This window comes from Bufo bufo, chromosome 2, assembly GCF_905171765.1.
Source record: "Bufo bufo chromosome 2, aBufBuf1.1, whole genome shotgun sequence".
In the NCBI taxonomy this organism is placed as follows: Eukaryota; Metazoa; Chordata; class Amphibia; order Anura; family Bufonidae; genus Bufo; species Bufo bufo.
The window spans coordinates 580,454,151-580,478,501 of record NC_053390.1 but is presented as its reverse complement, the minus strand read 5'-3'; the positions used below and the strand labels follow the sequence as shown (position 1 = coordinate 580,478,501).

The 24,351-nt window shown below is 43.9% G+C and overlaps 1 protein-coding gene across 1 annotated transcript in view; it reads right to left on the bottom strand.

Annotated features, from left to right (window-relative positions):
* Positions 1-24,351, bottom strand: part of LOC120989866 (hematopoietic prostaglandin D synthase-like) — a 59,023-nt gene that overhangs the window by 9,068 nt on the left and 25,604 nt on the right. Inside the window, exons 3-4 of the mRNA XM_040418231.1 lie at positions 7,954-8,054; positions 30-122 (exon numbers count right to left, since the gene is read on the bottom strand). Coding sequence (XP_040274165.1) covers positions 30-122; positions 7,954-8,054 — 194 coding nt within the window. The remainder of the gene's footprint in view (positions 1-29; positions 123-7,953; positions 8,055-24,351) is intronic.

The window sequence follows — 24,351 nt, the reverse complement described above, 5'->3', positions numbered from 1 at the left end:
ATAAAACATTCTAAGTATTAATTACTTACATAATCACCAACAAACCACTTATTATCTCCCAATGTCTTCTCCAGGGCAGACAGGAAGGGACCAGCACATTTATCAATGTATTTCTTCATTTCCTAGAGAAATGCAAACGTCTCAGTATGCCTCCGTGTTCAAACACATACATTTAATATGTAACAAAATTGGGGGTCATTTATCGAACTTGTGTAAAGTAGAACTGGCTTAGTTGCCTATAGCAACCAATCACATTCCACCTTTCAGCTCCTTTGGAAAATGAAAAGAAGAATCTGATTGGTTTCTATGGGCAACTAAGCCAGTTCTACTTTACACCAGTGTGATAAATGATCCCCATTGTGTTTTGTAGGCACAATAAGGGAAATTATGTCTGTATCCTGAGTAAGGCATTATTCACACGACTCTGTATTTTGGTCTACGGATATTTCCCGTGCCCATTCTGTATTTTTCTCAATCCAACCAAAAGAAATGGATGATCTCATCCGCAATATGGACCAGAATAGGACATGTTCTATAATTAGCGTAATGGATTCACAAAAAAATATGAATGTGTGCCTGACTCCATAGAAATGAATGGGTCAGTGTACAAAAAATTTGAATCGCACATGGATGAAGGACACATCATATGCATGAGTTCTAAGGAGTTTTAAAGAACAGTCTTGTTAAAATTTGGTAAAATTTCTAGACTCTGAAGTAGCTGTCACGGACGTGCCCATGACAGGTGCCAGGAGATTAGTGAGACTGGCAACACGTGGTTTGATCTGACAGGTTCCTTGTGGATCAATTCGTGTCTGTGTTGTTTCTGGTAATGGCCACACCTCTTGCCACAGGTGTTGCTTATGTGGTCATCTTACCTTCCCTATTTATTGTGGCTTCTCCCACCATGTTGTGCGGTTTATAGCTTTTGTCTTGTTTTGGAGTGCTGGTGTTTGGATTTCGGCAGAGTTCCTGTGCTTCCATAGCCATTTGAAGTTAAGTGTCTCTTTCCCCTGTTTATTGTTGGGGTTTTCTTGTGTTGTTCTTTTCCCTGCCATTTGTGTTTAGACCTGAGAGAGACTCCTGTTCGTTTTGAGGAACAGGTTTTCTCTTGTCCTGACATTAGTCCCAGGGTCCTACAGGGTGAGTCAGGACTTTAGGTTCCTGTGTTTGAACTCATCTAGCTCTAGGGTCAGTTCATACTTGCAGCCAGTCAGGACTTTGATTAGGGTTTCTCTAGGAGGTGACCTGCTCCTTTCCCTAGTTACCAGGCCTTTTCCCCTCACCCCTTTCCGTCCTACGTTCGGTGGAGGTTCCCTCCCACACCGAAGCGTGACAGTAGCTTCATGTGTAATGAATCCTTGTTCCTTGCTTTATAGCAGAACAATTAAAGACAGTCTGTCATCACGATGTGCAATGAAGTCTGCAGGCACCAGGTTATAGAGCAGGAGGAGCTGAACAGATTGATATATAATTTTGTGGGAAAAGATTCAGTAAAACTTGTAATTTTATCCATTTATATCTCTGCTCTTTCTGTACTTAAGTAGGTGCGTGTAGGAAAAGTCAGACTATGGGGTGCTGCCAATCTGAACAGAACATTTCATTTACAAAAATAAATCAAATGCTACGCGTTTCGGGGAAGAACTGTCCCCTTCTTCAGGCACAGATTAAAATGAGAGACAAAGATTTAAAAAGAAAGACGAAGAAGGGGGAAGGGGAGGAACTAAGATAAAAATATATGATTGGATGAATATAAATGTAGATCAAATAGCTGAAAGAGTAAAAGCGAGTATTCAATAAAAAACATGTATACAAATAAATCAAACATCATATCAAGGAGGGTACATGATTAAAGTTGAGAATAAATTAATCAAAAACAACCATGTTGAGGGTATTGGTAAAAGATGGAGCAATGAATGAAATAAAAAGTATCTCACGGTAACAAATGAAAAAAGGAATGGATTGTAGCTTTGTACAGAGGAACAAGGGAGTTAGCACAAAAAAAAAAAAAAAACAGGATGTGTGTGTCTGTGGGAACGGGAATATCTATGTAAGAGGAGGTGAAATGTAGCTGAAAAAAGGGCAATGTGAATGAGGCTAGAAGGTTGGTGTAGTTGGGGAATTCCTATTCATTGCTTCAACTTTTGTCAATACCCTCAGCAAAGTTATTTTTTATTCATTTATTGACTGACTTTCATGTATCCTTCATTGATATGATGCTTTCAATTCATTTGTGTACATGGTTTTTATTGAATCTATCTTTTTAAATCTCAGTCACTCATTTAATTATTATTATTATTTTTTAACCCCTCCAGCCCTATTGTACTATGCATTCTGTATTCAGAATGCTATTATTTTCCCTTATAACCATGTTATAAGGGAAAATAATAATGATCGGGTCTCCATCCCGATCGTCTCCTAGTAACCGTGCGTGAAAATCGCACCGCATCCGCACTTGCTTGCGGATGCTTGCGATTTTCACGCAGCCCCATTCACTTCTATGGGGCCTGCGTTGCATGAAAAACGCACAAAATAGAGCTTGCTGCGATTTTCACGCAACGCACAAGTGATGCGTGAAAATCACTGCTCATGCGCACAGCCCCATAGAAATGAATGGGTCCGGATTCAGTGCAGGTGCAAATTCACTTCACGCATTGGACCCGCGCGGAAAACTCGCTCGTGTGATAGGGGCCTGAAGGAGACAGTTCATGTCCAAAAAGTGTAACATTGTATTTTTTATTTTTTACATGAGATTGGCAGTGCCGACAAACACTGCGAACTGGCCATCACTACACCTGAGGATTCATCCAGAGCCTTCAGCTTTAGGGCTCGTTCACACGACCGTATGTCTTTTTCAGTGTTTTGCAGGCTGTTTTTCCCTGGTCCGTTTTTCCGTTTTTTTCAGTAGTGTTTCCGGTTCCGTTCCATTTTTCCGTATGGCATATACGGTATACAGTAATTACATAGGAAAAATTGGGCTGGGCATAACATTTTCAATAGATGGTTCCGCAAAAACGGAACGGATATGGAAGACATACGGAGTACATTCCGTATGTGTTCCTTTTTTTTGCGGACCCATTGCCTTGAATGGAGCCACGGAACGTGATTTGCGGGTAATAATAGGACATGTTCTATCTTTGAACGGAAAAACAGAAATGGAATTTATACTGAGTACATTCCTGTTTTTTTGCGGAACCATTGAAATAAATGGTTCTGTATACAGACCGTATGCGGAACGCAAAAAACGGCCCGAATACGGAACGCAAAACACGTTCGAGCCCTTACTGCCTAGTTTTTACTCACTCTAGTGAGCACATAGATGCACTTTGTTTCCCATGTGTATTGAGATCATTTCCACTATGGAGTGCAGGCTTTTTAATCTTTAATCTAACTCCTGTGCACAAATGAAGTCAGAATGAGCAGAAATTTTGTAGAATATTGTAAAAAAAAAATTACCATGTCAGATATCCGCTAAGAAAATAAAATAAATTTTTATGAAAAAGAAAAATTATTTCCTGTTGATTGATTACAGGAATAATATGGTAAAGTTTATAAGTATATTGCATCAATTATCCTTGTGAATGTGTCCGTTCTGAAGGTATCATACTGGACATCAGAGACCCCTTCCCAGGCACCTTTTCACCTTGCCCAACTCGAACAACAACCACCAACAGCCAACTACCATCATACAACCTCATTTCTGTCCCAGTCAGTCATATAGTATATAGCAAGTTGTTTTTTTTACCTTTTTCCACAAAACTATATATCAATTTGCTTAGCTCCTCCTGCTCCATAACATGCTGCCTGCATTGTGGTCTTTAAAGAGGACCTGTTAGCATTGCTGAGATGTCTGACTTACATAATTATACAGTATTCCCTAACAATATGACAATAGTGAAGTTTCTTTTCTTCTTTGCATTGTACCATTCCTCTGTTATCCCTATTAAAAATGTATATGAATAAATGGACAATAGGTATTACCAGTTGGGGGTTTTGCCCCTTCACAGTGTGACCGTGTCCTATCAGTGCTGACAGTATCAGCCAGTTGCAGATTAATGCCTCATTCACACAGTCAGTGTTCGGTCAGGGATTTCCATCAGCCAAACCCAGGTGCGGCTCTAAACACAGAACAGGAGCAGATCTTTCCCTTATACCCTATGTCTGTCGAGGCTCCAATCCTGGTTTTGGCTCACAATCACTGATGGAAATCACTGAACAAAACACTGACGTGTGAATGATGCTTAAAGAGGACCTTTCACCAGAATAAAGTATCTAAACTAACTATACAGACGTGTAGAGCGGCGCCCAGGGATCCCCCTGCACTTACTGTTATCCCCGGGCGCCGCTCCGTTCTCCGGTTATAGGCTCTGGTATGTTCATAGTTAGGCTCCACCCAGGGGAACCTGACGGCGTCTCTTTCTCCTATGCTGTAGCGCTGGCCAATCGCAGCGCTCAGCTCATAGCCAGGCTATGAGCTGAGCGCTGCGATTGGCCAGCGCTACAGCATAGGAGAAGGAGACGCCGGCAGGTTCCCCTGGGTGGAGCCTAACTATGAACATACCGGAGCCTATAACCGGAGAACGGAGCGGCGCTCGGGGATAATAGTAAGTGCAGGGGGATCCCTGGGCGCCGCTCTACCATATGGTTTTGCGGTCCTATTTAAATTAATCAGTTTTTCAGTTTTTTTTTCTGCTTCCGTTCCATTTTTCCGTTTGGTTTCCGTTTGTGATCCTTTTTTTGTGGATCACAAACGGAAATGGAAGCATACACTAATGTTTAAACAGTACATTAAAAAACTGGGCTGGGCATAAAATTTTTAATAGATGGTTCCACAAAAACGGAATGGATACGGAAGACATACGGATGCATTCCGTTTTTCTTATAGCCCCATTGACTTGGATGGAGCCATGGAACGTGATTTGCGGGCAATAATAGGACATGTTCTATCTTTCAACGGAAAAATGGAAATACGGAAATGGAAGGCATACGGAGTACCTTCCGTTTTTTTTTACGGATCCATTGAAATGAATGGTTCCGTATACGGTCCGTATATGGAATGCAAAAGACGGAATATAAACGGAAAAGGGCCTCTCGCACACAAACGTTTTTTTTTCCGTTTCCGTTTTTTGCATCCCGTATACGCATAACGGACAAGGATAGTACTGTTCTATTAGGGGCCAGCTGTTCCGTTCCGCAAAAAACGGAATTCACACGGACGTCATCCATATATTTTGTGGATCTGCTTTTTGCGGACCGCAAAATACTGAAAAAGCCATACGACCGTGCTCATGCACACGACCGTATGGCTTTTTCAGTGTTTTGCGGTCCGTTTTATATATAGATCCGTTGTTCCATTTTTGTTTCCGTTTTGTTTCCGTTCTGTTTTTCCGTATGCCACATACAGTATACAGTAATTACATAGAGAAAATTGGGCTGGGCATAACATTTTTAGGCTACTTTCACACTAGCGGCAGTGTGATCCGGCAGGCAGTTCCGTCGTCGGAACTGCCTGCCGGATCCGCCGATTTGGATGTGACTGAAAGCATTTGTGAGACGGATCGGGATGCGGATCTGTCTCACAAATGCATTGCAAGAACGGATCCGTCTCTGCGCTTGTCATGCGGACAGACGGATCCGTCTTATATTTTTTCTCACATTTTTACCGGTCTGCGCATGCGCAGGCCGGAAGGATGGATCCGGCATTCGGTATTTTGAATGCCGGATCCGGCACTAATACATTCCTATGGGGAAAAATGCCGGATCTGGCATTCAGGCAAATCTTCAGTTTTTTTCACCGGAGATAAAAACGGAGCATGCTACGGTTTTATCTTTGCCTGATCAGTCAAAACGACTGAACTGAAGACATCCGGATGCATCCTGAACGGATTGCTCTCCATTCAGAATGCATGGGGATATGCCTGATCAGTTCTCTTCCGGTATAGAGCCCGTGACGAAACTCTATGCCGGAAAAGAAAAACGCTAGTGTGTAAAGTACCCTTAGGCCTAGTTCACATAAACGTATGGCTTTTATAGTTTTTTGCGGTCCGTTTTTCCATTTTTGAGGTCCGCTGTGTTTCAGTTTCTGTTCCGTTTTTCCGTATGCCATGTACAGTATACAGTAATTACATAGAAAAAATTGAGCTGGGCATAACATTTTTAATAGATGGTTCAGCAAAAACGGAACGGATACGGAAGACATACGGATGCATTTCCGTATGTGTTCTGTTTTTTTTTGCGAACCCATTGACTTGAATAGAGCCAAGCACCGTGATTTGCAGACAAGAATAGGACATGTTCTATCTTTTCACGGTACGGAAATACTGAAACGGAATGCACACGGAGACACTTCAGTATTTTTAGCTGAACCGTTGAAATGAATGGTTCAGTATATGTACCGCATACTGAACTAAAAAAACTGCTAAATACTGTCGTGTGCATGAGCCCTAAGGCTGAGACTACACGGTGATGTCTCGCTGCAACATCACATCTAATGCTTGTAATTGAAGTTGCAATGCAACTTTTCCATCATAGACCACAATGCAAGTTTTGTGAGACTGTGAGCAGCTTTTCTGCTATTTGGCTGAGATTTTACTGCCACGTAACAGCTCTTAAGTACTCGAGCGACAGTAAGTTGCAGACAAGTCATACAAATGTGTTCTGAGACTTCCTGTTGCACAAGACATGTTGCCATCTAACCCCAGCCTTAAACTCTATTTAAGATCATGGAAGATACCTGCAAACAATCTGCAAGATAATGGGCATACACAGCACACCTAAGGGCTGTTTCAAACGAGCGAGTCCATTGCGGGAATCACGATCCGTGTGCGAGTGCGATCCTCCGCTCTGGACTTGCAGGAGCGCACGGCATTATCATGATTTATAATGCTATGTGCCTCTGCTTGACCTTATTTCTACAGAATCATACTGACAGCTTTATGTCACACTGATTCTGTGGAAAAAAGGCCATGCAGAGACACATAGCATTATAAATCATGATAATGCCGTGCGCTCCTTCAAGTCCAGAGTGGAGGATCACACTCACACACGGAGCGTGATTACCGCAATGGACTCGCTCGTCTGAAACAGCCCTAAGAGTCTATGTTTGAAGAAGTCCACATCTGAAAAATCTGCAGCATGTACCAATATGGGGGTTAGAAAATTCCATAAACTTGTATTGTAGTGTACTTTGCTGCAGACCGAAAATCCACCCAACAAATGTGCTAGAAATCCCCAACATGTGTACATTGCCTAACAATTTTTTATTATTATATGTAACTGTACTACTTCAGAACATACTTAATAATCTTTAGTATTTGCTAACCCCTGTAAGGCTACTTTCACACTTGCGGCAGTGTGATCCGGCGGGCAGTTCCGTCGTCGGAACTGCCCGCCGGATGCGCCGATCTGCCGCTGACTAAAAGCATTTGTGAGACGGATCCGGATGCGGATCCGTCTCACAAATGCTTTGCAAGGACGGATCAGTTTCTCCGCTTATCATGCGGACAGACGGATCCGTCTTGTACATTTTTTCACATTTTTGCCGGTCTGCGCATGCGCAGGCCGGAAGGACGGATCCGGCATTCCGGTATTCTGAATGCCGGATCCGGCGCTAATACATTCCTATGGGAAAAAATGCCGGATCCGGCATTCAGGCAAGTCTTCAGTTTTTTTCGCCGGAGAGAAAACCGTAGCATGCTGCGGTTTTCTCTTTTGCCTGATCAGTCAAAACGACTGAACTGAAGACATCCTGATGCAAACTGAATGGATTACTCTCCATTCAGAATGCATGGGGATATGCCTGATCAGTTCTTTTCCGGTATAGAGCCCCTGTGACGGAACTCTATGCCGGAAAAGAAAAACGAATGTGTGAAAGTACCCTAAGGTGACTGAATGAGTAGAAAACCTGGAGACATTTTCTGGAAGTCAACAAAATGATTGTTATAATAACTTCTATACCTGTACATCTTCACCCCATGGATACAGTGATACAAAGTCATCAATGTTGTCTAATATGGCATCAATGCGAAGGTCATCTAAATCAGTCTTTCCTGTCAGACCTGTGGAATAAATCAGACATATTTTCTTGTTATATCTACATACTGTATATTAGAAAATGTTTACCTCCAATATCCATTACACTCACTTGTTCTACAATACATATGACACTCAACAAAAGTATACAGATCTATAGGGTTACCAAACCCCCATATCATCAATAAAGTTTTGACTCAAAGAAATAGACCAGTGGTGGGCAAACTTTTTTGTCAACTGAGCCAAATATCGCCAAAACCACGATTGAAATTTCTTTCGAGAGCCACATTTTTAAAACCTAAAATATTGCGTCAACAGTACCAGTGAGGACTATTAGGGCTCATGCACACGTGCCGCCCGCATCAAGGACCCATTCACTTCAATGGGTCCAGGATCCGGGATATGAGTGCTACAGGGTGCTTCCGTAGTGCTTCTGGCTGTGCCTCCGCACCGCAAAAAAGTAGCGCATGCACTACTTTTTTTGCGGTGCAGAGGCACAGCCAGAAGCACCACGGAAGCACACTGTAGCACTCATATCCCGGATCCTGGACCCATTGAAGTGAATGGGTCCATGATGCGGGCTTCACACGGCCGTGTGCAGCCCGCATCATGGACCCATTCACTTCAGCATGCGCTACTTTTTTGCGGTGCGGGCAATCGGATGTGGATCGCGAACCCCATTCAAGTGAATGGGTCCACGATCCTCATGCAGCTGCCCCATGGTCTGTGTACGTGCATTGCGGACCGCTATTTGCGGTCCGCAGCACGGGCACGGCGCCCTTACATTCCTGGGCATGAGCCCAGAGTGTGTTTTTACATACTTTTATATGTACTTTTTTTTATTTGGATCTTGATTATTATTTCATTTTATCTTTATCATTTTTTACTTTTATTAAACTTGTCTGCAGATGTGGATGTAATGTGGATGACGCACTTATGGGGGATATCTGTGGATGACGCACTTATGGGGGATATCTGTGGATGACGCACTTATGGGGGATATCTGTGGATGACGCACTTATGGGGGATATCTGTGGATGACGCACTTATGGGGGATATCTGTGGATGACGCACTTATGGGGGATATCTGTGGAGGGCACTTATGGGGGATATCTGTGGATGACACATATATAGCATAAGATGCTATATATGTGCCCTCCACAGATATCCCCCATAAGTGCCCTCCACAGATATCCCCCATAATTGCCCTCCACAGATATCCCCATAAGTGACTTCTAGTAAGTAAAGTAATGTATTAGTGGGGGAAAGGGAGGAGGCAGGGACACTTGCGGCGGGGCCGGTGCAGTGCCCGGCGCTGGGCACACACCGGGGGCAGCTCCTACCTTTCTGCTGCAGGACATTTCGCTCCAAGTCTCCTGAGCGGCGGCCTCTTCACCACTCCACCCCTCCTCACAGTGGGCAGCCGAACTAGAGCCGCACTGCCCGCCCTTCTGCTGCTGTACGCAGCGTGACATCTCACCCTCCGTCATGCGCCTCCTGCTTCATTCATAAAGTGGAAGGAGCAGACAGGCGGGGCAGGAGGCGCATGACGGACATTTTGCAAGCGGCTTGAGCAGCGCGATATGGATGCGCGGCCGCCCACCCGCCAGCCCGCACCAAAGAGCCGCATTGAAGGTTCTAAAGAGCCGCTTGTGGCTCGCGAGCCGCACTTTGCCGACCACTGAAATAGACCATAGTGGCAAGTTTTTGGCTTCACAGGCAGCTCAAAAAGTACTTTTTTCCTGGACCTTTGGGGCCTACTATTGGATCAGAGTCTGGGCCCACCAGAGAATTCTCTGGTACTCTGGTGGGCCAGTTTGACACTTCTTTCACATATACGCTAGATAATTTGGTAGTCTGTTCCGGCTGGATCCAAATCAGATGCCATTACAGTCAATGTGTATCTGGTGGTGCCCTGCAGTATCCGTATACGGTAACTTCGGTAGCCTGTTCCACTGGCGGAAGAGATTACCTTAGCTCATACATAACTCTGCTACATCCATATCTGAAAGTAGCCTAACTAATATGGTCACACCCACATGTTTCAGATGCCATTATACGGCTACACTTATGAAGTGAAAGGAAGAAGTCCTGGAATGCGATATGACCCATAATGCAGTGCAGCCAGCCAGTCAGCAGATAGCCATCCCCTGTGTGATAAAAGCCTCATCCCAAGTGGTTGTCACCATTTCATTGTGAACTGAGCATAGGGGGAGACATGGCAAGTGCTAGGGACAGTGTTTTAGCAAGTTTTTAATTGTAGAATATTGGATAGGGACAGTGTAGGGAGAGTTTTTAAAAACCTGTAGGAAAGGTATAGCGAGACTGCAGGCTCAGTGCAGGCTCTGTGTAATCCCCCTGTGCATCTTGTTCACCTGCTGTACCATTCATTCTTAATCTGTTCTGTTATACATAGACTTACTGTGCATGAGACTCATTATCAACCGTCGGTCTAATATATAGGCACAGTTATCTAGTTCATCTGCTGGGCCATTTATACTTAATGTGTTCTGTTATACATAGACTTGCTGTGCGTCATACTCAGTCTCAACAGGTGGTGTAACATATAGTTGCGTTTATCTAGTTCATCTGCTGCGCCATTCATACTTAATCTTTTCTTTTATAGACAGACACATTGATTAGCAGATAAGCAATTCTTTTAGGCCCTGATTCACAAATTGGGGTGATACACCTGTCTCATTCTACTGTTTGTTGCATGTCCACATTGATTAATAGATGAGCAATTCTATTAGGCCCTGATTTACAAATTGGGGTGAGACGCCTTTCTCATTCGACTGTGTGTGGAGTGTCCCCACTGATATTTAACTGCTTCTGTTTGCCAAACAAGTACTGGGTTATAGTGTTACAGCGTGGTCTTCTTTAACTCCCTGTGGGCAGTGTAAATAAATTGATTCTTCGCACAGCAGAGTTGCCCATGAGTTGGTTGTAGTTTTTTTATTTTATTATTCTTTTATCTGAAAAATTATTCTTTAAGCGAAAACATTAGCCTTGTAGCGAAAAAATTAGTCTTTTACCAAATAAAATAGTTTTTTACAAATAAATTTGCCTGCTCCAGTATTACAATACCCCATCCCTACAACGAACGACATTGAGCTTGTAACCCGCACCTGTTGGCAAATGGTAGACACATAGAGATCACTTCAGTGCAGCGCGTGTGCAGCCCGACATGTATGGGCATCACAGAAGAGTTAGTGCTGAACGCCACTTGGCCCTCCAGGAAGTTGGATGCAGAATGCCTGAGGTCAAATAACTCCTTGTGTTAGGGTTAAAACCCTAATACTAGCTACCACGTTCTGTTATGGAAAATGTTATTCTGCGTCACTCTGACAGCCACAACAGTTGACATGACCTGACGCTTTTACTGACACACAGTAATTCCACAGCTAACAGAAGGATTTAGCTATGACTCTTGGTGCCCTGCACAGCGATGTAGATGGCCGATACATTACAACTGCTTGTGATACTGGTGGCACAGTACCTACAGAACGGATTAACTATGAATGCACATGGCGATACCTTCTCCTTGCATGTCCCTGCACTTTCCCTGCAGTTTAAGTTCCAAGCCTTCACAGTCAGATTGCATATGATTAGGCAGAATGGCCTCGGTATACCAGATTTTTCACAAATCATAATGCATTAATTCAGAACTAATTGAATTTCTTCAAGAACTATCGTCCAAATAGAATTTTTGAAAACTTCGCTCATCTCTAGTTATATGTACTGAACATGACACGCAGTCTACTGCAAGTCTATGTAAATCTGATTGGAGAATCAACTAAAGATGATAATTTTACAGCAGAAATTAGTATGTTATTGTTTACTGATTTTAATAATATTGATTTGGATGTATCTCTCCACTGTGTGTTGGGAGATATAATGTAAAAATATGGAATTTGAGATCAGCATAACGTGTATTAATTCTTAAAGGCTTTGGATGGTAAGAGGGTGTGTTTACACATATCAGTTGTGTTTGGCCAGTTGGTTTATGCCTGAGCAGGACTCAGTAGATGGCATTTTTGTGCACTTTGGGCACTGGTCCAGTATCCCTAGCCTGAAGGTGCTGGACAGTAAATTCTGCATGGAATGTTTTTTGTATGGTGCTGAGAGGCATTACTTAAGAGCTGATGCACCAGAATGGATGCCATTTAAAACCATGGGATCAATTATTGCATCAGTTTCCCTCTAGCTTTTCTGTAGCATGTCAGGAGGAAACTAAGGCCAGATATTGTAAGTCAATGCACCCCAAAAAGATCTTTTTTTTCAGAATCAGTGGCACATTTATACATGAGCAGTCACTGGTTAATACCAGTGACTGCTCATGTACAAAAATGCCACTAATTCTGAAAGACAATGGCAATAATTTGAGAAGGGCTGAGCAGTAATACTAGACACAACCTTTGTATAAGAGTATTTGTAGTTACTGGGTGTAGTAAATCCAGTTATGTTTTTATATCTCAATCACTCATTCTTCTGTGGCATGTGTAAGTTTTAGCATAGTCAGTGTGCAACGGATGGGTTACTACCAGGGGTCCCTTAAAGTGAAAGAGTTTGGTCGTGACACCAGTTGCATTTCAGCAACGAGGGACAGAGTCCCCCTAAGTAGATGGTATTGGTAGTACCCAGGTGTAGGAATGCCAGAGTGGTGTGAGGGTAGCCTATGGTGCCCCTTTAGGTGTGGCTGTGCACGTGTCATGGTGCTCCTACCTGGATTTACTGGAACCCCAGGCGTTGTCGTCCGAAGCAGTGCAAACAGGGGGAATAGTTGAGGGATTTGTAGAAATGATTGAATCCAGACTTTGTATTAACGTTGAAAACAGTTTTCATTGAATAAACTTCCATCGGGGAACAATCTTCCAACTTTATCTTGGTTACCCGCAGGCTTTGGCTTAAATTATGGCTACATCTGTCACTTTTTAGCTCTGCTGTGCTATCAGGAAAAATTAGAAACTTTTCCTTTCTGATGAACTTAGCTTTCTGTAATCTGACTCTGTCTTTATCTTGGCCTCTATCTTTCTCTTTGTCTTTTATCTTTATCCAGGAAACCTTTCTTCCTGGTGTCTGAAGCTCTTTGCTTTTCTCTTTTGTTCCAGCAGAGCTAATGGTGTTCTACTGGCCTTGGCAGGGCCTGTCCAGCAGGGATGAGGGCCTGCTACACACCCTTCCCCTTACAGGGGGTAGACTCAACTAACTCCTAGCTAACTGAACTCCTCCATCTCTAGAGAGGGCTAGAATGGATAGAAGGTTTTATTCTAGGCAAACTAGCTCTGCCATTATTGCCGCCATCTGCTGGTGAACCAGGCACATTACATTTCAACATAACGTTACAGGAAAAAAGATATGCACAGTGTTTTGAACCTGGAATAAATACACATGATGACATTGAATAAACCATAAGAGATAGTAGAAAGGCGTAACAGGTGGTAATGCCCCAGCACTTAAGAGCCAAGCCGCCCTCGGCTTGTGCTTAGGGTAAATATATAGTGGATATAAAAAGTCTACACACCCCTGTTAAAATGTCAGGTTTCTGTGCTGTAAAAAAATTAGACAAAGATAAATAATTTCAGAACTTTTTCCACCTTTAGGTCTCTTTCACACAGGCGTTGCGGGAAAATGTGCGGGTGTGTTACGGGAACACCCGCGATTTTTCCGCGCGAGTGCAAAACATTGTAATGTGTTTTGCACTCGTGTGAGAAAAATCGCGCATGTTTGGTACCCAAACCCGAACTTCTTCACAGAAGTTCGGGCTTGGGATCGGTGTTCTGTAGATTGTATTATTTCCCCTTATAACATGGTTATAAGGGAAAATAATAGCATTCTGAATACAGAATGCAAAAGTAAAATAGCGCTGGAGGGGTTAAAAAAAAAAAAAAAAAATTTAACTCACCTTAGTCCACTTGATAGCGCAGCCCGGCATCTCCTTCTGTATTCTTTCTTCAGGACCTGGGTAAAGGACCTGTGGTGACGTCACTCCGGTCATCACATAATCCATCATATGATCTTTTACCATGGTGATAAATCATGTGATGGACCATGTGACGACCGGAGTGACGTCACCACAGGTCCTTTACCCAGGTCCTGAAGAAAGAATACAGAAGGAGATGCCGGGCTGCGCTATCAAGTGGACTAAGGTGAGTTAAATTTTATTTTATTTTTTTTTAACCCCTCCAGCGCTATTTTACTTTGCATTCTGTATTCAGAATGCTATTATTTTCCCTTATACCCATGTTATAAGGGGAAATAATAATGATCGGGTCTCCTAGCGACCGTGCGTGAAAATCGCACCGCATCCGCACTTGCTTGCGGATGCTTGCGATTTTACCGCAACCCTATTCACTTCTATAGGGCCTGCGTTGCGTGAAAAACGCAGAATATAGAGCATGCTGCGATTTTCACGCAACGCACAAGTGATGCGTGAAAATCACCGCTCATGTGAACAGCCCCATAGAAATGAATGGGTCGGTATTCAGTGCGGGTGCAATGCGTTCAACTCACGCATCGCATCCGCGCGGAATACTCGCCTGTGTGAAAGGGGCCTTAATGTGACCTAGAAACTGTACCACTCAATATAAAAACAAACTGAAATCTTTTAGGTGGAGGGGAAAAAAATATAAATAAATAATGTGGTTGCATAAGTGTGCACACCCTCTTATAACTGGGGATGTAGCTGTGTTCAGAATTAAGCAATCACATTCAAAATCATGTTAAATAGGAGTCAGCATACACCTGCCATCATTTAAAGTGCCTCTGATTAACCCCAAATAAAGTTCAGCTGCTCGAGTTGGTCTTTCCTGAAATTTTCTTAGTCACATCCCACAGCAAAAGCCATGGTCCACAGAGAGCTTCCAAATCATCAGAGGGAACTTATTGTTAAAAGGTATCAGTCAGGAGAAGGGTACAAAAGAATTTCCAAGGCATTAGATATACCATGGAACACAGTGAAGACAGTCATCAAGTGGAGAAAATATGGCACAACAGTGACATTACCAAGAACTGGACATCCCTCTAAAATTGATGAAAAGACGAGAAGAAAACTGGTCTAGGAGGCTACCAAGAGGCCTACAGCAACATTAAAGGAGCTGCAGGAATATCTGCCAAGTACTGGCTGTGTGGTACACGTGACAACAATCTCCCGTATTCTTTATATGTCTGGGCTATGGGGTAGAGTGGCAAGAAGAAAGCCTTTTCTTACGAAGAAAAACATCCAAGCCATGCTACATTTTGCAAAAACACATCTAAAGTCTCCCAAAAGCATGTGGGAAAAAGGTGTTATGGTCTGATGAAACCAAGGTTGAACTTTTTGGCCATAATTATAAAAGATATGTTTGGCCCAAAAACAACACTGCACATCACCAAAAGAACACCATACCCACAGTGAAGCATGGTGGTGGCAGCATCATGCTTTGGGGCTGTTTTTCTTCAGCTGGAACTGGGGCCTTAGTTAAGCTAGAGGGAATTATGAACAGTTCCAAATACCAGTTAATATTGGCCCAAAACCTTCAGGCTTCTGCTAGAAAGCTGAACATGAAGAGGAACTTCATCTTTCAGCATGACAATGACCCAAAGCATACATCCAAATCAACAAAGGAATGGCTTCACCAGAAGAAGATTAAAGTTTTAGAATGGCCCAGCCAGAGCCCAGACTTGAATCTGATTGAAAATCTGTGGGGTGATCTGAAGAGGGCTGTGCACAGGGGATGCCCTCGCTATCTGACAGATTTGGAGTGTTTTTGCAAAGAAGAGTGGGCAAATCTTGCCAAGTCAAAATGTGCCATGCTGATAGACAAATACCTAAAAAGACTGAATGCTGTAATAAAATCAAAAGGTGCTTCAACAAAGTATTAGTTTAAGGGTGTGTACACTTATGCAACCATATTATTTTATTTTTATGTTTTTTCTTCCCTCTACCTAAAAGATTTCAGTTTGTTTTTCAATTCAGTTGTAGAATTAATAGGTCACATTAAAGGTGGAAAAAGTTCTGAAATGATTTATCTTTGTCTCATTTTTTTACATCACAGAAACCTGACATTTTAACAGGGGTGTGTAGACTTTTTATATCCACTGTAAATCTAATATATAAAGCTAAGTGTATGTGTGTTGTGTGTATGTATGTATGTATGTATGTATGTCCGCTAAAGGAATCCGCACCGTCGCATTTACAATCACGAAGGTTTTAGACCAGGTCTCAGCTCTCTAGGATGTACCGTTCCTGAGATATTCCCAAAAAATTCATTAGCAAATAGCAGCTTGGCCACATGACCCATATCAGCCAATAGAAGCTCGCAGGCCGTTAGCCTCCACATACACAGTTTTACTCCAGGTTTCCATAACAACCCAGCCATTTTTCTTCACTGCTGTAGGTGAGCTTTAAAAGGAAATCTGTCACCAGGATAATCGCTATTGAAGTAAAGCCATGGCCTAATAGCACTTAGTACCTTATTTCCAGATATGCCTTTGTTCCAGCAATAGATGTTTTTATCCTCTAAAAAATCCAGTTTATTTGGTATGCAAATGAGCCAGTAAGGTGCCCAGAGGGGCGTCACTCTTGCAGGAAGGAGCCCAGACATGTCCCCTGCCACAATGTGTCCACCTTTAAAAAACAAACTTAAAACCCCGCCCACAGGTCCCACTAAGCCACGCCCACGATCTGGTTAGGCCACGCCCCATCCCACTCCTCAGATGACGGGGATTGAAAAAATGAAGGTAAAAATCAACTTCTGTCAGTTGCAGGGGTGGGAGGGAGGGTGACTTTCTCCCTGCAGCTCACATTCAGACAGCACAGTGCTGCTGTCTTAGAGTGAGATGTTCAAAAGCCCGATCCGGTTAGGCCACGCCCCCTCCCACTCAGCTGACAGAGATTGAAAAAATGAAGTTAAAAATCAACTTCTAGGTCCCGCTAAGCCACGTCCTAATCTGGTTAGCCCACCCCCCCACTCCTCAGCCGACAGGGATTTAAAAAAATTAGTTAAAAGTCAACTTCTGTCAGCTGCAGGGGTGGGAGGGACGGTGATGTTCTTCCTGCAGCTCACACTCAGACAGCACTGTGCTGCTGTCTGAGAGTGAGCTGTTTAAAAGGACATCCTTGTGTCCATCCAGGCCCTGCGCCAGACAGAGGGCAGGGAGTCTGAAAGCCAGACTGTCCAGCCTAAAACTGGACCTCTGGCCACACTAGGAGCAGGCTGCTGTGGAGGTCACAGTTAAGGGGATGGTCCGCTATGGAGGTCAGTGTTAAAGGGTTTCTACCACCACATTTTCACCTATTTAGCTGTCAGACACTAGCGATTTGCTAGTGTCTGCTCTACCTAACCATGCTATTGTAATCCCTTTCTGTGCAGCGGTTACCCTAAAAAACGTAGTTTTATTGGTATGCTAATGAGCCTCTAGGTGCTATGGGGGCGTCTTTTCAGCACCTAGAGGCTCCGTCCACTCACCATTTCTGCCGCCCAGCGGGCTCCAGCCCGCCCCTCTCCTCTACATTGACAGACTACTTCTCTGCATCTCGGCCGAATTCTCGCACCTGCGCCGTGTGCTTCTGTATTCGGCGCAGGTGCAGTGACTGTTGGACTGCTCCCTGCGCCGTAATCAGCGCAGGCGCAGTGAAGATGCCGGCGCAGGGAGACAGTCACTGCGCCGAATACAGAAGCACACGGCGCAGGCGCGAGAATTCGGCCGAGATGCAGAGAAGTAGTCTGTCAATGTAGAGGAGAGGGGCGGGCTGGAGCGCGCTGGGCGGCAGAAATGGTGAGTGGACGGAGCCTCTAGGTGCTGAAAAGACGCCCCCATAGCACCTAGAGGCTCATTAGCATACAAATAAAACTACGTTTTTTAGGGTAACCGCTGCACAGAAAGGGTTTACAATAGCATGGTTAGGTAGAGCAGACACTAGCAGATCGCTAGTGTCTGACAGCTAAATAGGTGAAAATGTGGTGGTAGAAACCCTTTAAGGGGCAGATTTCTGTAAAGCCCACTGCTAAGGGTAAAGTGCACCGAACTGGAACAAAATTCCAACAAAGTCCTTGTCAAGGGGGTGGTGTGTTGTGAAACTCACTGTTAAAGGGGAAGGCTGCTGTAAAGGTCAAAGTTAAGGGGGTGGGCTGCTGTGGAGGTCCAATTTTAAGGGACGGGGCACTGTGAGGGGGGGGGGTCAGTGTTAAGGGGTGGGGGGCTGTGGACTTCACTGTTAAAGAGGACCTTTCATCGGTCCAAACATTGTGAACTAAGTACCATGACATATACAGCGGCGCCCAGGGATCTCACTGCACTTACTATTATCAGCTCCGTTCTCCCGTTATGTCCTCCGGTATGTTCGGGGACTTGGTTATAGTAGAAGGAGACTGCCCTTGTTCTGCTGGGCGTCTCCTTCTCCTAGGCTGTAGCGCTGGCCAATCGCAGCGTAGAGCTCACAGCCTGGGAGAAAAAAACTCCCAGGCTGTGAGCTCTGCGCTGCGATTGGCCAGCGCTACAGCCTAAGAGAAGGAGACGCCCAGCAGAACAAGGGCAGACTCCGCCTACTATAACCAAGTCCCCTAAGTCTCCACCTACTATAACCAAGTCCCCGAACATACCGGAGGACATAACGGGAGAACGGAGCGGCGCCCAGGGATAATAGTAAGTGCAGTGAGATCCCGGGGCGCCGCTGTATATGTCATGATACTTAGTTCACAATGTTTGGACCGATGAAAGGTCCTCTTTAAGGGGGTGGGGTGCTGTAGATGTGACTGCTATAGTGGATAGTGTTGATATCTTTTAACTACACACACAAACATTAAATGAAATAGATTAAATATACCCGAGCAAAGCCAGGTCCTTCAGCTAGTACCCATATAAATATGCTCTCAGGGTGCATGAAATAATGCCAAGTTCTGCATGAAAATACAGACATATATAGACTATCATAGAAGATGGCTACCTCTAGGCTCCTGACTGAGTAGGGTGTCTTAACGGTTCTCCCTCTTGCAGCGAGCCAACCAAATACTTGTACTTCACTTTAAGTACTCACACTGCACTAAGCACTCAACACTCCGCAACAACCTGGCCATAGTCATATATGGAACGTGGGGGGCGTCATGTACTGTAACCCCTCCACATTCTTTGATACGACCGCAAACAGAAGAGTGGCTTCATCCTGTAATCCCTTCCAAGCACCAAGGTCTATATATATAGCTTTTTACACGGTCACCTTGATGACTAAACAGGTAACTAAATACACATATCCATAAGGCCAGACCATCAAACCGTAGGGCACACTAAACAAGGATGAGGAGCCAGTTCTCTCTCCATACACATAATAGCAGCGGATTACCCTTCACGATCTTAGACCTGCTTTGTGACGTTTTACCACTTGGTTTCTCTGGTGTAGCAATAGGCTATGTCACTCAGGAACCATTAGTATTTTACCATCCTCAAGAGCGGGCCATAATGAGCAACAGCGATGTTAGATCTGCTTGTGATGTATGCTGACGTCCTCAGAGGCAGTCCATAATAACTAAGCAATAACACAAGGTGCTTACTATCTGGCGATCTGAAAAAAGTGCAAAGACCATAATCCATACAAAATGCATATAGAATCACATTGCGATACCTGCAAAAGAATACACACAATGGGCAATATGCTTGAAACATTGCTGTAACAAGAAAGATTAGTGCAAATAGATAAGGCACATTTTTAATGTAATCAAACTGTGCAATAAGGCAATAAAATGGCATTAAAGTCCATAAACTTAATTATTGAAGGTAAAGTGCACCAAACTGGAACAAAAGTGCAACAAAGTCCTTTGTAATCCACAGAAAATGATCGATTGTAATCCAAATTCGGTAATATTTGTAATCCACATCAGGTACAAAGTCATTTGTAATCCACATACACTGCGTGCAGAATTATTAGGCAAATTAGTATTTTGACCACATCATCCTCTTTATGCATGTTGTCTTACTCCAAGCTGTATAGGCTCGAAAGCCTACTACCAATTAAGCATATTAGGTGATGTGCATCTCTGTAATGAGAAGGGGTGTGGTCTAATGACATCAACACCCTATATTAGGTGTGCATAATTATTAGGCAACTTCCTTTCCTTTGGCAAAATGGGTCAAAAGAAGGACTTGACAGGCTCAGAAAAGTCAAAAATAGTGAGATATCTTGCAGAGGGATGCAGCACTCTTAAAATTGCAAAGCTTCTGAAGCGTGATCATCGAACAATCAAGCGTTTCATTCAAAATAGTCAACAGGGTCGCAAGAAGCGTGTGGAAAAACCAAGGCGCAAAATAACTGCCCATGAACTGAGAAAAGTCAAGCGTGCAGCTGCCAAGATGCCACTTGCCACCAGTTTGGCCATATTTCAGAGCTGCAACATCACTGGAGTGCCCAAAAGCACAAGGTGTGCAATACTCAGAGACATGGCCAAGGTAAGAAAGGCTGAAAGACGACCACCACTGAACAAGACACACAAGCTGAAACGTCAAGACTGGGCCAAGAAATATCTCAAGACTGATTTTTCTAAGGTTTTATGGACTGATGAAATGAGAGTGAGTCTTGATGGGCCAGATGGATGGGCCCGTGGCTGGATTGGTAAAGGGCAGAGAGCTCCAGTTTGACTCAGACGCCAGCAAGGTGGAGGTGGAGTACTGGTTTGGGCTGGTATCATCAAAGATGAGCTTGTGGGGCCTTTTCGGGTTGAGGATGGAGTCAAGCTCGACTCCCAGTCCTACTGCCAGTTTCTGGAAGACACCTTCTTCAAGCAGTGGTACAGGAAGAAGTCTGCATCCTTCAAGAAAAACATGATTTTCATGCAGGACAATGCTCCATCACACGCGTCCAAGTACTCCACAGCGTGGCTGGCAAGAAAGGGTATAAAAGAAGAAAATCTAATGACCTGGCCTCCTTGTTCACCTGATCTGAACCCCATTGAGAACCTGTGGTCCATCATCAAATGTGAGATTTACAAGGACGGAAAACAGTACACCTCTCTGAACAGTGTCTGGGAGGCTGTGGTTGCTGCTGCACGCAATGTTGATGGTGAACAGATCAAAACACTGACAGAATCCATGGATGGCAGGCTTTTGAGTGTCCTTGCAAAGAAAGGTGGCTATATTGGTCACTGATTTGTTTTTGTTTTGTTTTTGAATGTCAGAAATGTATATTTGTGAATGTTGAGATGTTATATTGGTTTCACTGGTAAAAATGAATAATTGAAATGGGTATATATTTGTTTTTTGTTAAGTTGCCTAATAATTATGCACAGTAATAGTCACCTGCACACACTATGACTAGCTTGGGGCAGGTACAGCCTCTTAACTGAGCGCCTATTGACAAATCGTTCCGTCCCCCATCTGTCGTCTTGGATGGTTCGATCCACGCTGAACCATAGTACAGTGGCGGTTCTCCAATCCAGTACCGGGTTGTGAGGCAGCGGGCAGTCAGTCAGGCGGAGGACCCAGTCCTGAATGACTTTTCGGTACTCCCAGGCGTCAGTGGTGTCGGCAGTTACTCTCCAGGGCACCATGGGATTCACAGCGTCGACCTCCTCGTTCCTAGTGGGTCGTTCGTGCCTTCTGGGTGGCGAAGCAGAGTCTCCGGCTACCCCCACTGCGCTAGCCGGCGCGGGGAACGCAGGTATCTCCTTCTCCGATCCCCGGACAAGTTGTGAGACACATATCTCCTCCACAGCTTCTTTCAAGTCGGGGAAGTTACCTCGACAGACACTCTGCCCTAACCCCTGAAGACGCCGTGTTACGGCGAAACATGTCGGGGGGCAGCGTGAAGCTCTAAGTTTTATGACAGCTAATCACTGAGACCTAGTATTATTAGGGAAATGAATTGCACAGTGCATATTGAATACACAGGCAGCGCGCGACCTGGTGGCATAAGTGTGCATTAACCCTCATTACCTAGTCAGATGACAGTCCTGACAAGGTGGTCTACCAGACATATAAAGGCCAGTGATCACTGAAATTTTTAATCTAAAATTGCTATTCACACCAGTAATATTAATTAATATGAAATAAAAGTTAAGTCTTAGTTAAGTAGGTAGGTGCAGGAAAATTGGTGGTATTCAGTCCAAATGGACATTAGTAGTAGTGTATGTTGATTAACACACCATATCCCTGCTCTTAAAGGGGAAGTACAGAAATTGTACCTCGACAGAGTATCTCCTCCCAATTGGACTATGGGGTAGTCTCCTTCTGGTGCGGCTCAGTCGCCATCTTGCTATCTTTACCGCTGGCTGGAACTGGAGAGGAAGGAGGAGCTTGAAGGGCAGTAGCATCGCTCACGGTAGGCAGGGCTAGACTTTCCCGCTCCAACTGAATTTTCCCACTCTGTCTGGGCAAGAAGAAGCTGCGACATGGTGTGTTAAAATGGCAGATTAACCCTTCGGACGCCGGCATGCAGCGTTTTGCGCCGGTCGCTCCGCAACAAATGCATTAAAGTCATTTTTAAAGGCAGTTTTGTAAATCCAATAGGCTATAAAGTTCAATGGCACACAATTTTTAACGTATTTGGATCCTGTTTGTGACGCCACTTTTGATGCAATGGAAGGGTTACTACCAGGGGTCCCTTAAAGTGAAAGTTTTGTTGTGACGCCAGTTGCATTTCAGCAACGAGGGACGGAGTCCCCCTAAGTAGATGGTATTGGTGGTACCCAGGTGTAGGAATGCCAGAGTGGTGTGAGGGTAGCCTATTGTGCCCCTTTAGGTGTGGTTGTGCACGTGTCACAGTGCTCCTACCTGGATATCCTGAAACCCCAGGCTTTGTCGTCCGAAGCAGTGCAAACAAGGGGTTATAGTTGAGGGATTTGTAGAAATGATTAAATCCAGACTTTGTATTAACGTTGAAAACAGCTTTACTTGAATAAACTTGCATCAGAGAACAATCTTCCAACTTTATCTTGATTACCAGCAGGCTTTGGCTTAAATCCTGGCAGGCAAACACATGCAGACCTGCTACATCTGTCACTTTTTAGCTCTGCTGTGCTATCAGGATTAATTAGAAACTTTTCCTTTCTGCTGAACTTAGCTTTCTATAGTCTGACTGTCTTTATCTTGGTCTCTATCTTACTCTTTGTCTTTTTTTTTTTTGAATCAAATCGTTTTTATTAAACAATAAATACATATTATAACATAATACAATACGTTGACTTTTTCTTTCTTTACATTATCCACAATGCGGATTCAGTGAACAACATTACTCATATGTATATCACCACTCAGTATTATCATGAATCCATACAATACATATACCTTTGCTAAAACATATTATGGGCAAAAAATTACCAGAAACTTGACCTATCCAAACTCCCTCCCCCCCTTACCCTACCCTAACCCCCCAACCCTAACATTGGTCTTGACCATCACATGTCTATATAACCACGTGGGTATTAGATAACCATTCAGTCCACATTTTTTCGAACTTCTGAGGGCACCCTCTCTTCACAAACACCCCTTTTTCAAGTACCAGCATGTCATGCACCTTCCGTTCAAACTCACTCAGTGTGGGCGGACTTCCCTGGATCCACCTCATAGCAATCAGTTTCCTGGCCACATATAGCAATCTCCCCGCAGCTACCTTGACCGGTTCATTCCCTCCAATTTCAGACACATACCCCAGAATACACACCTTAGGATCTTTTTGAATTCTTAATGTCAATTTACTATTAATCATCTCTACAACTTCCTCCCAATAATTACCAACTACTGGACAAGACCACAACATATGTAACAAGTCTGCACCATCTTCCATACACTTTGGGCACTTGTCATCACCTCTTACTCCTATCTTTTTCAGGAACACCGGTGTTTTGTACACTCTGTGTATAATAAATAGTTGGGACAGTTTGCCCTGTTCACTTAGAGACACCTTGGGGACTGCTTCTAAAATATCTTCCCACATATCCTTAGACATATCCCCCACGTCAGCCTCCCACTTTTTCATTCTTGAAAGCGGATATCCCTCTAAGAATTTTTCCATTAGAAGAGCGTACACCTGTGATATTAACCCTCTTTTTCCCCCTCCTGACGGAAGAACAAGCTTATGGACCACCTCCATTTGAGCTATCTCACATCCCTTCCGCATCGTGACCTCAAGGGCATGTCTTATTTGAAGATATTTATAAAACCACTCCTTGGGGATATTAAATTCCTGCTGCAGGTTTTGAAATGACCTACATGTCTTATCCTTAATTAATTGTCCAATTCTCGTCACTCCATAAGTTTCCCAGTTCCTAAGTCCTGGTATGGCCAATAGTTCTGGCAACAAGTGGTTCTTTCCAATAGGGGAAAGTTCACTAATACCTCCCACTCCTCTTAGCAGCT